Genomic DNA, 14,630 nt, shown 5'->3' on the forward strand with positions numbered 1-14,630 from the left:
TGGAACGGGTAGAGCATAGATTTGCACAAAAATCTGTTGTGTCTGCAAGGCTAGTTAGACAGTACTGTCATGATCGAGAGTTACAGTGACGTCGAAAGTCTATTGGACGAGTCAACCAGTGTCGTCGCAGGTAGTACTCCAACAAGGTTTTTTTTTGGGTCCTCACCACTGACCACTATGTAAAAAAAAGATGGTTCCAACAAGCGTGACAAGTCAATAGTGACGGGATTGTCGGCTTTCCTTACAAGAAGGATTGTCAGCCACATGGCTTCGATAATATGAAACACGATAATTTTATGGACAAACTTCAGTAATGGAACCCCACGCATGCTGGACAGGAAACAGAGTCAGGCCTAGCTACAAACATAACACAACTTAGATGAGGTGCCAAAGTCCAGGAATAAAATTAAAGGACTAAGATCTTGTTCAAAATTAAGTTAAGTGCACCGTGGGTCGCTAAACATCTTCGAAGGGTGTCGCTTAGGTTCATAAACTATTAAGTTTCACATATGAGTCCCTAAACATAGTAAATAGTTTATTTGAGGAAGCTCTAAATAGCGGGCTATGCCCAGCTATAGCGGCGCTATAGCGTTTGGAGAGGGTCGCTGCAACAGGCTATAGCGGGGGTTTAGCAGGCTAAAGCGCGCTATAGCGGGGATTTAGTGTTATTTGGACTGCTAGCGCTAAATCCTATAATCCGCTATTTAGAACCTTGGACCAATCCCTCTGATTATTAGTGTTGATCCGCTAACCTAATTGGCATTTAGGTGGCATCCATGTCATCCAATTTTTCAGTGTCATCAATCTTAACTACTCTTCTTAGTCTTCTAGTGATATTCAAATGCCATCCCATAATTTTCCGGTCTTAACTCTATATATTTCTCTCACGACAAGAGGTCCAAGTCATCCATGGAGGGCAGAGAGTAGCAACTGGATGGCACAGCTAAAGGTACATCTGTGTGACACCATATGGTTAAGAATATGATGATATTTCAACATTGAGCGGCATAATTGACTGCGCCGCAGACCTTAATATTTAGTACAAAGTAAATCAAATGCACCTTGCCATCAATGGATACATCATCGCTTACAACTAAAAGAATAACATCATTAATCTTCAAAATACATAAAAAAAAATTGTGAATGTCCGTGCTGAGTCAAGAACTCCAATCCGAATGCACAAATTTTACCGCAAGAAATCTAATCAACTAGAGTTTCAGCGTATAATATGAAAGAGACTTTCCCAACAAAATGTTTTTTTTAAAATTGAAATCATATTCCAACCTTTCGTACTGCTACTAAATCTTACACGATGTACATCTGTATAAATCCCAGTATTACACCAAAACCATCACTCCAGAACAAAACCAAAAAAATATATACAGACAGCCACTACGACACAGAGTGCCTCGTGATCCGTGACGGCATTGACTTGGTCTCCTCCTGGTTGAGGGAGCCGGCGGGGCTCTCCGACGTGTCGTCCGACCCGCTGTTCTCCCCGCTGCTGGCCTTGCCGGACCACAGCTTCCCCAGCACCCTCTTTGCCGGCGCCGGCACAACTGCGCCGCCCTTCGCTTTCTTCTTGCTGCAGTCGGTGCTGTCGCCTTTCTTGCTCGCCGCCAGGCTCACTGACCAGAGAGAGCTGGCGTCGCCGCCGGACGTGGACGTCGGCGCGCCCGCAACGCCGGCCCAGTGCTCGTCCTCGGTCGCCGTTGTGGTCGCGGATCGTGAGCTGCCGCACGAGACGCCGTCCTCCCTGGGCAGGAGGAGCGACCGCGCGGCGGATGGAACAGAAGCGGAGGCGGCCGACGACTGCCGGAGCTGCTCGAAGAAGAGGACCTGCACCACCATGCGCAGCGGGAGGCGCTCGTTCTGCACGGCGTGCGCGTTCGCATCGGCGGACAGCCTCTTGCAGTCCATCAGCGCACATAGCCGCTTCTTCTCGCTCTTCGACAGCCCTGGATGCTCCTGCATTTGCAGACCATGCAGCATCTGAACATTTTTCCCTTACTGAAAAATGCAGTAAGATATCTTCTTGAAATCAATAAAATTTCCCTTTTCAAAAAGAAAATCTGAACTTTTTTTCCCTACTGAAAATGCAGTAAGATATGATGCATAATGCAGAGCAGCATTGTGCATACCTTGAGGTAAACATCGGTGGCGCGGTAGAGCGCGTCGTGCACCGGTCGAGATGCAGGAGGCAATGATTCAGCAAGCGCAATGAACTTCTCCAGAGGAAGGCCGGGGTCCTTGGCGATCTCAGATAGATATGCATCGATCAGCTTTGTGACAGCGCCCAGCTTTGAAGAGATGGAGATAGAATTGATCAGGTTGTCAGCTACATCCATGGTGTCATCATCTTCCTGCAACTTTGGCTCACTCCCATCTTTGTGATGCAGCATGAACTCCTTCAGTATGGATGTGACCATGTCAACATTGTACATTGCATCATCGCTTGAGTCTGCGGGTATTAAAAGATCTGAGACTGAAGCTCTGTCCATCTGCGTGCCAATTCTCTTGATCAAGTCTTCGTGGTAGGTCTCATTGGACCCGAGCAGGCATGAAGCTCTCAGCAGCTTCAGAAGGAGACCACAAGAGACTGAACCTTTCTCAGCTGGCAACAGGGAGATGATGGTCTCAAGAGCTGCACAATGCTTTGTGCAGTCAAGCCCATTGTTGACGGCATTGTCCAGGGAACTGAACAGCCGGCGGCAGGCGTAGGCTCTCAGAGCTTCACCGATCACATCACTGCTTGTCCTCCCCTTGGCCTTGATAGCCAAGATGACTTTCTTGTACAGGCACATCTCAAGGTCACAGAGGTCCTCCACCCACCAGTCTCTAGGCACTGTCTGTTGCTTCCTAACGCCGTTCCAGTGCGAATCGAGACCGCTTTCTGATGGAAGCTTCATTCTGTTGTAGGTGTATGACCAATCAACCTCTAATGGATCCATGGAAGCCTTGGAGGCGATGGAATCGACACAATGGTTGATCACCTTCAGGTTCTCTGTCCATTGCTGAAGTGACTTTGTTGACTGCAGCACGATGATCGAGTCCTTCCAGGTCCGGAATATGCTTGCAGACAAGAACACATCAATCTTGTAGATGAGGTTTCCCTTGTCAATTGTCTCAAACATCTCAAGGTACTCAGCTGCACAACGCGCTGCGAGGACATTGTAGGCGTTCAACGTGACTATCAATCCATAGCAGAACTTGGCGCAAATTTCAAATGCCGCAGGTCCACCGGGGATATCAGAGATATCTACTTCATCATTGCTTTCATCATTTGTTGAGGCTACCAATGTTTGTAAGCGGGGACTCTTCGACAAAAGAGGGAACTGCATATTTAAAACAAGACATCTTATCAATCACAAGTTCACAGATATGAAGCTGAGTTGTTTTGATTTAATTAATGGCATACAGAATATCGGATATAGATCAACCATCACTGATACTAATAAAGCATGTGTCAAGAGTACCTATATCTAAATATATTTTTTTCAACAGAATGCAAAGAAAAGACATCAGAGACTGCAGGTTTGAATCTTAGTTTTGTTGTGTTAAGACTTAAGAGACTACAAGTAGAAGAGTGAGCCTGTACCTTGTGAAGATAGAACTTGACATCCCCAACAGTGATAACAATATCCGTTGCCAGCTCAGTTGTAACAAACCTGAAAAGCATTAGGATCACGTCAAATTAGTAAATTGAGGAAATTTAGAATATAGAGTTAAAAAAGCATTCATGATTAATGCACAAGGTAAAGATAGCAGATGAAAAGAAATTCCAGCTACTAAATTGGCTACGTGTAAGAAAAGAAGCGGTCATTTTAGCCTGAACAAAGTATCAAGACACAGCAATAAAGTGAGGAAAGCAATTCCTGAAAGCATCCCCAGGCACGACAGGTATAACATACCGAATCAAAACGCTAAGTGGACCAAGGAAAATGATTTGACAACAAATCAGTAACGCATAAGGTTAGGGAAATTATAGAATATCGTTTTCCAAATGGACCACACGGCCATCAATCAACAACCCCGTGATCTGATAGATGTAACACTGAGCAGCCTACGAGAAAAGGTGAACCAGGAGATTGGCACATGCTCGTGAATATATAGAAAGCTGAAGAACAGGTGCCATTGCCAAACAATCAGAGATGATGCCTCCTGTAAAGGAGATCAGTGTAGATGGAGCCTTTTAAGTGCCATCATGAGGCCTACTGCTTGACAGCACAAGTACTCACTTTCAGAGAGATACTCTTTCCCATGCCAATCATAGCCGGGCGGAAAAATAATGCAAAAGTTCAGTGCAAATGTTTTAGACCCAACTCAATTATTGTAATAGTTATATCATCTCTAGGATAGAGAAGTAAAATTGTTCAAACAGCTTTATTAACTGACATTGCAGTACTCCCAGACTGCAAACATGAGCCTCATATACTTGCATGAACAGCTTTAGTAATGGACAATCATACTGAGATAACTCGCAAACTATCATTTCTCTCACAAAAACAAGAATTCAGGTGAATCAAGCTAACGATTGGAGGGGTTAAAAATTCAGAACTAAAGCCATTTGCGTCTTTATAAAATGGAAACTGTAAACAAGAGCAGAGAAGGACCACTTCACCTGATGCTGTTCCCATCTGACTGAAAGACATCCGGCTTCGATCCAAGCTTCATGTACTTCATCTTGATTCTTGACACACCAAGAGTAACCTGAATCGCCTCTCTATTTACGAGATTCCACCCTTCTCCTCCACTTTCTCCTCACCAGACACCACCAAATCAGAACCAAGAATCACCAATGGCCCATCAGCTTCAGAGATCCATCCAGGCGTCGGTGTCTCCTTGCTCTATGCCCGAGAAACCCAAGTAGCCTCTCTCCAGATCGGCGAAGTATTCAGCAAATCTCGTCAGGCTCCGGGTCCAAGAAAGCACGCGATGCCCGCCCGAGGAATCCAAGGGCTCCTGCAAGTTGGATTGGATCGGGGAGGCGGAGTCAGAGCAACCGGCACCGGCAAAGCACAAGGGCGGCGGCATCCTGGGGTGAGGGGACAGCGGGAATGGAATAATCGCCGAGGCAATGGGGGATGGGCTGCAGGGCGCACGACGGCGTGGGAACAGGCGCTAGTGAGGCTGGAATTGGAATCTTATTCAGGTTGCAGTGGAGAAAATAAAAACCGGCTGGGAAGTAAAGGACTGGAAAAAAACAGTTCTTTTTTAGGAAGAAAATTTGCAAACAGTTAAGTTGCTTCTTTTGAACCGAGAAGCAATTGAGAAGAAAAATTTGTATTCTGAGCTTTTATGCAGAGGGAAACGAACAGGGCTAACTCAAATTTGTTGAGAAAAGGAACAGAAGTATGAATTTTTTATTTTTGTAAAAACAAAATGCACGAGAAACGAGATCAGGCTGACAACAACGTTTGGATTCAAGAAAAAAGGTAATGGCTGTAAAAACCTGTGAATCCAAGAAAACTTTGGCTTAAAAATACACACTGCTACTCCAGAGTCCAGACAAGTTAGGAAAGAGTGGCTGGACAGAGAAAGCACTCCAGGAGAAGAGCAGCTCCATGCCATTACCAGGTTGATCGCTTCAAGAAGACCGCGCAGGCTTCCTGGGGAGAAATGAGAGGAGCGCAGGTAGGATAGGAATGCTTACCAGCTCCTCGGCCTCTAAGTTGAGGAAGGATCGCTGTGGAAGGAGGAAGCAATAGAGCAGAGAACTGACTGACTGACTGTGTTTGAGTTGCTTTGCTGCTACTCCAAATGCAAAGGAGTGATCATGGAGTTAGTTTAGTTCAAAAGCTGCTGGGGTGGGGGTGGGGGTCCCTAGGGGCCAGTCCATGGACTCTTTGGCCCTCTCTTTCTCCAATATTATTCTTTTTCTATGCTTTTCTCTAATTTTTTTCTCTTCATTTTGCAATGACTTGTTCATTATTTTTGGATTTGTTTGGAGGCACAATAAATAAAGCAACCAATTTTTGTGTCCAGGCTCCAGAAACGTTGAAAAAATTGCACACGGATTGCATCAATAATTTTGGGAGACAAGCCCATGCTGCGACAGATGAATGCAAATTTGGTGTCGGGTATGTTCATGATATCTCACATTCGAGTGACAGGGAAGGTTAGGATTAGGAACTGTTACCCGTCACTCGTCACTGTACAGTAATGTACTGAACCAATAATGGAATCAAATTACATGATGAGCAGTGTACTAATAAATCAAAGTGATCGGCCGTGATGGCCATTGTTCATCAAGGTTAGCCAGTTTATTTGGTGCCTTCGTTGCTGACCACCAGCCCACCATGCAGTGTTGCAGATAAGCAGAGAAATTGGGTCGACAGCTTTCCCCTTGATGCCTGGCGTTGCTATGCTATCAGTGCAGAATAGTTAAAAGAAGGAAACATCCAGTTTCAGAAAAGAAATAAAAACTAGAGTGACGTTGAAGGATAGAATCAGTCAGTCAAACCACCTGATGTGGTGCTAAAGAAACCTCTGCTGCAAGATCATGTTGGATCACCTCATTACTCCTCTCTCCTTTTGACCAAAGCTACTATTTACTTGTTTGTTTACATCTTCAGTAGCTGATTCAAGTCTTCACCAAGACCGTTTGACAATCAACCTGTCTCTAAAGGTTTTTTTTCCCACTTATCCGTTCAATGTCGGCATCTAGGTTTGACTAGGAAAATAAATTTCTTTTTTCCCCCTGTAACTGATAAGCTCTTGCAAAATCATACCGTTTCCCTAGCTTTTTCTTTGGAGAAGCAGTAGCAGAAGTTGTGCAAAGCAAGGTCACCCTCTTCTTATAAATAATAGGAAGCTCCTCTACCCGTCCTTTTAAAAAAAGAACAAGCGCCATGGCGCTTAGTTAGTAAGATGTCATCATATCCATCGCCTCCTTACGTTTTCCAATCAAGGTTTAGAAACCTTTTCTTAAGCATGTTATTACTGCACTTTGTGATCTAATACTCAGGCTATCTCACTTCACCTTTCTTGGTCCCCTCCCCAAAATCTACTCTGCTTTGCTTGGTCCCCCTTCCAAACAATGCATAGTAGCAAATAAACCATGACTACTCTAGAAAAGTACTGTACGGTTTTCTTTTCAAAAAAGAAAGAAAGAAAAAGGACAAAGCATATACTCCCTCCTTCCTCGTTTATAAGGCACGGTGGAACATGGCACAGTCTTCGAAACAATACTTTGACTATTTATTTGTCATATATTATATCACTTATGATTATAAATTTATAATCATTGTAAACTATATTTGATGACGAATCCAATCATATAAAATTTACATTATAAAAATTAAAAATTAATAGTTAAATTATTGGTCAAATATATAAATGTTTGAATCTTGATATGCGTGTGCGCCTTATAAACGAGGAAGGAGGGAGTAATAGACAGTTGAGGTGGCAGCAGTGAAATTAAACAAACACCAAGTACGAGGCTTTCCTCCAATGCAGCAACTTTCAATCTGTCACACCATGAACCTCGAGTTCTTTAGACCTTGACACATGGTGCTGACTCCCCCACCTTGTGATGAGGAATCTCTCCATTGTTTTTGTGGGCACGCCGCGTACTACTAGCCCTGCCCATATGATAGATGATGCATCCCTCTGCATTTCTTTACACTTGTTCTGTGTCGCAAGATTTGGAGATCACTAGTTCAGTTCATCATCAGCATCGACCGCCCCAGGTGCATGTAGCCATGTAGGTGTAGCCGTGTAGGTGGTCTAGGATTCTTGCACCTCCGTCTTGATAGGCTCACAAGTCCCAATGACCAATTTTTTGTCTGCGTAGATGACAGATCTGTTTCTTCAAAAAAAAAAGAAGAAGATGATGATAGATCTATAGATCCATCAGCAATATTTTGCAGAATTGGCCGGCCGGATGGCATCGGCGCCAATCGCCCCGGGCCGTATATGTACTAGGAGGTAGCTGTAGCCTGTAGCCGTCCAACCGACCAAAGCCATGGATTCGCAATCTCGCATCCTCTGACAGAATCGATGCAAGTTCAACAAACCCTATCGAGATTTCCTGAATCCTGCAGAAATCTGAACTCACTATGGCATGGCCCGGTGCTGCTGCACGCATACAGGAGGTTATTGGGCACTGATCTGAATTCTGAACTCACTGATGGAACAGTGCTGCTGCACAGAGGAGGTGAGGTATGGTGTGCGTGTCCCATGTTGAGCACGACAGGCATCCCCCACACCCACTTCCCCGTGTGTCCGATCCAACCATATGGCTCGGCGTTCAGCAGCTCAGTGCCTCAATCAGTCAGGCCTGTCCTCAAAAAGAAAGACTGGTCTGACTCGTGATCGATCTGGAAAGACTGATCCGGCTCGTGATCGATCTGTATAGCCTAACCATGCATTCCACACAGTCATGTCAAGCGACAGCGTCGAGTCAAGTGAGACTTGGATCCCTCTGTTGGTGATATGCCCAAGAGCCCATCATCACAATACGGTTTAAAGGCCCAAGTGGATATTGATCCAAGAGGAATTAGGGTTACTAATGAGCCTATGAGATAGAAGCCCATTAGTATGCCCTATATATATATATATGAGGGAGGGGCTAGGGGGGCGATGACCTGAGCCGCGCCACCTCCCTAGCCGCCGCCCCTCCCTCTCTCTCGGCCGCCGCCCTTGCCGTGCGTGCGGTGCTAGCACACCGACGCCCGGCGTTTCATCCCCGTACGTGTGGACTCCGTGGAGGCGCTGCTGCGACTGCTGCGCTGATCGGCTGCTGGGATCAAGTACGAGGAGCTCGGTTCGTGGGACGTGATCGACTACTTCCTCTACATCGACGCGCGACTTCTTCCGCTGCGCTGCGCGTCTAGTGGTAACGATCTATGATCTTCTACTCGCAAGTATCTTGGGTTTATGCGGTAGTGATGCTAGCGTAGCCTACCCGTTTACCTTCAGTGGTACCAGAGCCATCTTGCGTAGTTTTTGGTCTGGATCTTTTGCATATAGGTGATATGTTGTTGTAGTAGATTGGATCTATTACTTTTGCACGGTTTGATTAGATCAATTGGTCATAAGGGGTTAAAACTGGAGCGAGTTGATTGCGCGGCATGTGACAAAAGATTAGTTTGTGTTCTTTCTCTGTTATGCATACGACATGTCCCTACCGGCTGGAATCACCATCGGGACTAACTGTGTGCATAGTCAGCAGATTGAACCAACAGATCAAGGTCATGTGTAGATGCAGTCTTCTCAAGTGCAAAGTTTGCACGGTCAAGGTGATTGACCTAGTGAAAATTGAGGCATTATGAATGGCTCGGATTTGAGGTGATGCGATCACTCTGATGAGATTTTCATAGGGATTCCATAGATGCGATCACTCCGCCGTTGCTTTCTCGCTGTAGCAGCTTCCCAAGCGCTACTTTGGTAGAACACGTCGTACGCCTAACTTGTTTTTGCAGGGTGTGATGTGAATGGTATGGCCTCAATGTCATGTGATGATGTATGTGATGATTTGTGCGGCCTGCGTGTCGCAAGTTAACACAACCGGGTTGAGGTTGCACCATTATTGTATAACGACCTGCGTGTCGACTTGTGATGTTTGAATCCTCATGTAATTATTTCACTAGCTATTAGATGTAGTAGCTTAGTATCTTTTCATGGAGGTTTCAATCATGATGGCGATGATGATCACCACAAGACAGGACGGATGGCAATGGAGGTCACCTTGGAGCCATGGCGATGGAGCCCATTGTGATGCAAGAGGCCATACTATTCACAATATAATATGATTATATGCCTGTGATGTTTATTTTCCTGTCATACTATTCTTTCATGCTTTTACATATGGTGGATGCTTTAATCATGATAGAATAGCTTCCCTCAGAAAAGTTTGAGTTTTTGATGCCTTTTACCAATAGCTGCACCTATAAATTTTGATCGTTGTGTGGTAGGTTTACCAAAGTAGAGTACCATCAGCTATCACTTTTGTATAGGGTGGATGTCGGACATTCACAAGCATAGTATTGGTTTACTCAGCAAAGCTATCAAAACAGTTTTGGGCTTTAAGGCATAGGGTTGGGGCCGGGGCATTGGATGCCACCCAACAAACAAGAGTCGCATAGAGATGTGATTAGTAATTTGTTACTTACCTGTATCACTACTTTTCTAGCCGTGATGCTAAAGCTCACTAGAATTTTAGTGATTATGGATCTTGAACCACTATATGTCATTAGAGGGAAGATGACTTTGATATAGTAGGTTGTCTTTTGTTAAATCGGTTAATGAAAGTCTTTACATAAACTTAGTGCTGAAATCTTACTTTACTTTAATGTTGTAGATCATGTCTGCCAGTAACAATTCCGCTTTCAATTTGCGTTCTGTTCTTGAGAAAGAAAAGTTGAATGGAACAAACTTTATTAATTGGTACCGCAATCTGAGAATTGTTCTCAGACAAGAGAAAAAGGAGTATGTTCTTGAGCAGCCATATCCTGATGATCTCCCTGACAATGCAACTGCTGCTGATCGCAGAGCTTATGAGAAGCACTGCAATGACTCACTTGATGTCAGCTGTCTGATGCTCGCCACCATGTCCCCTGATCTGCAGAAGCAGTATGAGCATGCAGATGCTCATACCATGATCGAGGGGCTACGTGGGATGTTTCAGAACCAAGCCAGGACTGAGAGGTTCAATATCTCAAAGTCCTTGTTTGCGTGCAAGCTGGCAGAAGGTAGCCCAGTCAGTCCTCATGTGATCAAAATGATTAGTTACATTGAGACTTTGGATAGACTTGGTTCTGAACTTCACCAAGACTTGGCTACTGATGTTATTCTCCAGTCGCTCCCGGCGAGCTATGAGCCTTTTATCATGAATTTTCAGATGAATGGCTTGGATAAAACATTGAGTGAGTTGCATGGGATGCTAAAAACAGCAGAGGAGAGCATTAAGAAGAATGCGAATCATGTGATGATGATTCAGAAGGGGAACAAAAAGAGGAAGCGTTGGACGCCTCCTAATCCCAAAGGTAAAGGCAAGGAAAAGAGTTCCGGTGGTGAGTCTTCGGGCTCTAAGCTAAAGCCAGCACCTAAGGCCAAATCTGGCCCTACTTCTGAAGATGAATGCTTCCACTGTCATGAAAAGGGGCATTGGTCTAGGAACTGCAAGAAGTACTTGGAAGAAAAGAAGAAGAAGAAGGGAAGTGAGACTTCCACTTCAGGTATAAATGTTATAGAAATAAATATTGCATTATCTTCTAGTGAATCATGGGTATTTGATACTGGATCGATGATTCACACTTGCAAATCGTTGCAGGGTCTAAGTGAGACTAGAAGATTTGCAAGAGGCGAGTTGGACGTTCGGGTCGGCAATGGCGCAAAGGTTGCGGTGTTGGCGGTCGGCACCTACCACTTGTCTCTACCCTCCGGATTAGTTTTGGAATTAAATAATTGTTATTGCATTCCTGCTTTGAGCAAGAACATTATTTCTTCTTCATGTTTGGAAGAAGTTGGTGATTTTAAGATTGTAATTGAGAACAAACGTTGTTCTATCTTTTGCAATGGTATTTTTTATGCTCATTGTCCATTGGTGAATGGATTATATGTTCTTGATCTTGAGGATAAATCTGTCTGTAACATTAATACTAAGAGGCTTAGACCAAATGATTTGAATCCCACTTTTATTTGGCATTGTCGCTTAGGTCATATAAATGAGAAGCGCATTGAACAACTCCATAAAGATGGATTGTTAATCTCATTTGATTTTGAATCATTTGACACATGTGAGTCTTGTTTGTTTGGAAAGATGACCAAAGCGCCTTTCACTGGTCAGAGTGAGAGGGCGAGTGACTTGTTGGGACTTGTACATACCGATGTATGTGGACCAATGAGCTCAATAGCCAGAGGTGGTTTTCAGTACTTCATTACTTTCACTGATGACTTTAGTAGATATGGCTATATCTACTTAATGAGGCACAAGTCTGAATCGTTTGAAAAGTTCAAAGAATTTCAGAATGAAGTACAAAATCAATTAGGCAAGACAATTAAATTTATGCGATCTGATCATGGAGGAGAATATTTGAGCCTTGAATTTGGTGATCATTTGAAGCAATGTGGAATTATTCCGCAGCTAACTCCGCCCGGAATGCCTCAATGGAATGGGGTATCCGAACGGAGGAACCGAACCTTGTTGGACATGGTTAGGTCCATGATGAGCCAAGCTGATCTTCCATTGTCATTTTGGGGTTATGCTCTTGAAACTGCTGCGTTCACACTGAATAGGGTTCCAAGTAAGTCTGTTGAGAAGACACCATATGAGATATGGACTGGGAAGCGTCCCGGATTATCTTTTCTCAAAGTTTGGGGATGTGAGGCTTATGTCAAACGTTTGATGTCAGATAAGCTCACTCCAAAGTCAGACAAATGTTTCTTTGTGGGGTATCCTAGGGAAACCAAAGGATATTATTTTTACAATAAGGCGGAAGGCAAAGTGTTTGTCGCTCGCAATGGTGTTTTCTTAGAAAAGGAGTTTCTCTCAAAAGGATTTAGTGGGAGCAAGGTGCAACTTGAAGAAATTCAGGAAACACCCGAAACTGTTTCAGCACCCACTGAAGATCCACGGGATGTGCAAGATGTTGCACAACCCGTAGTTGAGGCACCAACCCCACGAAGGTCTATAAGGGCACGTCGCGCTACTGACAAGCTCAACCTCCTTATTACGGAGGAGCGCCATGTATTATTGATGGAAAATGATGAGCCCTTGACCTACAAAGAAGCAATGATGGGACCCGACTCCGACAAATGGCTTGAAGCCATGGAATCCGAGTTAAAATCCATGCATGATAATCAAGTTTGGAACTTGGTCGATCAGATTGACAGTGTAAGACCTGTCGACTGTAAGTGGATTTTTAAGAAAAAATTAGACATGGATGGAAATGTTCACATCTATAAGGCACGATTGGTGGCGAAAGGTTTCCGACAAATTCAAGGTGTTGATTATGAGGAAACCTTTTCGCCCGTCGCAATGCTAAAGTCTGTTCGGATTCTCCTAGCAATTGCCGCATATTATGACTATGAGATATGGCAAATGGATGTCAAAACCGCTTTCCTTAATGGACATCTAAGTGAGGATGTGTATATGACACAGCCTGAAGGTTTTGTCGATCCTAAAAATGCTGGGAAAATATGTAAGCTTCAGAGGTCCATCTATGGATTGAAGCAAGCATCTCGGAGTTGGAATATTCGTTTTGATGAAGTAGTCAAAGGGTTTGGCTTCATCAAGAATGAAGATGAGCCTTGTGTTTACAAAAAGGCTAGTGGGAGCGCACTTGTGTTTCTGGTCCTATATGTGGATGACATATTACTGATCGGCAATGATATTCCAATGCTTGAAGCCGTTAAAACCTCATTGAAAAAGAGTTTTTCGATGAAGGATTTAGGAGAGGCGGCTTATATTCTGGGTATTAGGATCTATAGAGATAGATCAAAAAGGCTAATTGGATTGAGCCAAGACACGTACATTGACAAGATACTGAATCGGTTCAATATGCAAGATTCCAAGAAAGGTTTCTTGCCAATGTCACATGGCATTACTCTAAGCAAGAGACAGTGTGCTACGACACCTGATGAGCAAAAGAGGATGAGTACGATTCCTTATGCTTCAGCCATAGGGTCGATCATGTATGCTATGTTTTGCACGCGCCCAGATGTTTCCTTTGCTCTAAGTGTTACGAGCAGGTATCAGTCAGATTTCGGTGAACCTCACTGGACAATTGTAAAGAGTATCCTTAAGTACTTGAGAAGAACTAAGGATATGTTCCTAATATTTGGAGGCGAAGATGAGCTCCTTGTAAAGGGTTACACCGATGCTAGTTTTCAAACAGACAAAGATGACTCCAAATCGCATTCCGGTTTTGTTTTCTGCCTCAATGGTGGGGCAGTGAGCTGGAAGAGTTCCAAGCAAGATACGGTGGCTGATTCGACGACAGAGGCCGAGTATATTGCAGCTTCCGAAGCTGCAAAAGAAGCTGTTTGGATCAGAAAGTTTGTTTCTGATTTGGGTGTTGTTCCTAGTGCGTCCAGTCCAGTGGACCTCTATTGTGATAATAGTGGTGCCGTTGCACTAGCAAAGGAGCCTAGAACAACTAAGAAGTCCAGACATATACTGCGAAAGTATCACCTCATCCGTAACTTTGTTGAGAGAGGTGATGTGAAGGTTTGCAAGGTGCACACGGATTCAAACGTTGCTGATCCGTTGACGAAGCCTCTCCCACAATCAAAGCATGAGGCGCACATGAGATCTATGGGTATTAGATACTTACATCAGTGATTCTAGTGTGCGTGGGAGATTTTGTGTCATGAGTATGTTTATGTAATGATAAATAATTGTTATTTGTTCCATGGATGATTATTTTACATTGATTATCAAGTATGTGACTTGTTCGTGAAACTCTTTGTTGAAAATGATATGATTCTAAATTATCCCTAGTTTATGTCGTTGTGTGGGACAACAACGACGTTGAGACTAGCACATGCATTAATTGATGATCATGTTTCACGGATCATGGATATGGAGATATCGGATTAATGATGTGGACACATGTTGGTGAACATGGTGTTGGATTGACCCACTCCAAGACAATGTTGGGATTGTTATTTTGTATGTGCCATCA

At 44.0% G+C, this 14,630-nt stretch overlaps 1 protein-coding gene across 3 annotated transcripts; it reads right to left on the bottom strand.

Moving 5' to 3' along the window:
• Window positions 1-1,263: 1,263 nt before the first annotated feature.
• LOC120699932 (BTB/POZ domain-containing protein NPY4-like) lies at window positions 1,264-5,807 on the bottom strand. Of its 3 annotated transcripts, none has more exons than XM_039984042.1 (5): window positions 5,654-5,807; window positions 4,622-4,962; window positions 3,599-3,668; window positions 2,142-3,335; window positions 1,264-1,968 (listed from the first exon to the last, which is right to left on the bottom strand). In XM_039984042.1, the coding sequence occupies exons 2-5, from the start codon at window positions 4,681-4,683 to the stop codon at window positions 1,393-1,395; spliced, it is 1,902 nt and encodes a 633-aa protein (XP_039839976.1). In that variant the 5' UTR covers window positions 4,684-4,962; window positions 5,654-5,807; the 3' UTR covers window positions 1,264-1,392. The 3 variants fall into 3 exon arrangements, with proteins under 3 accessions (XP_039839976.1, XP_039839978.1, XP_039839977.1); XM_039984044.1 differs by having other exon boundaries at window positions 5,575-5,759; XM_039984043.1 differs by lacking the exon at window positions 5,654-5,807 and having other exon boundaries at window positions 4,622-5,564.
• Window positions 5,808-14,630: the final 8,823 nt, after the last annotated feature.

Source organism: Panicum virgatum, chromosome 3K (assembly GCF_016808335.1).
Source record: "Panicum virgatum strain AP13 chromosome 3K, P.virgatum_v5, whole genome shotgun sequence".
In the NCBI taxonomy this organism is placed as follows: Eukaryota; Viridiplantae; Streptophyta; class Magnoliopsida; order Poales; family Poaceae; genus Panicum; species Panicum virgatum.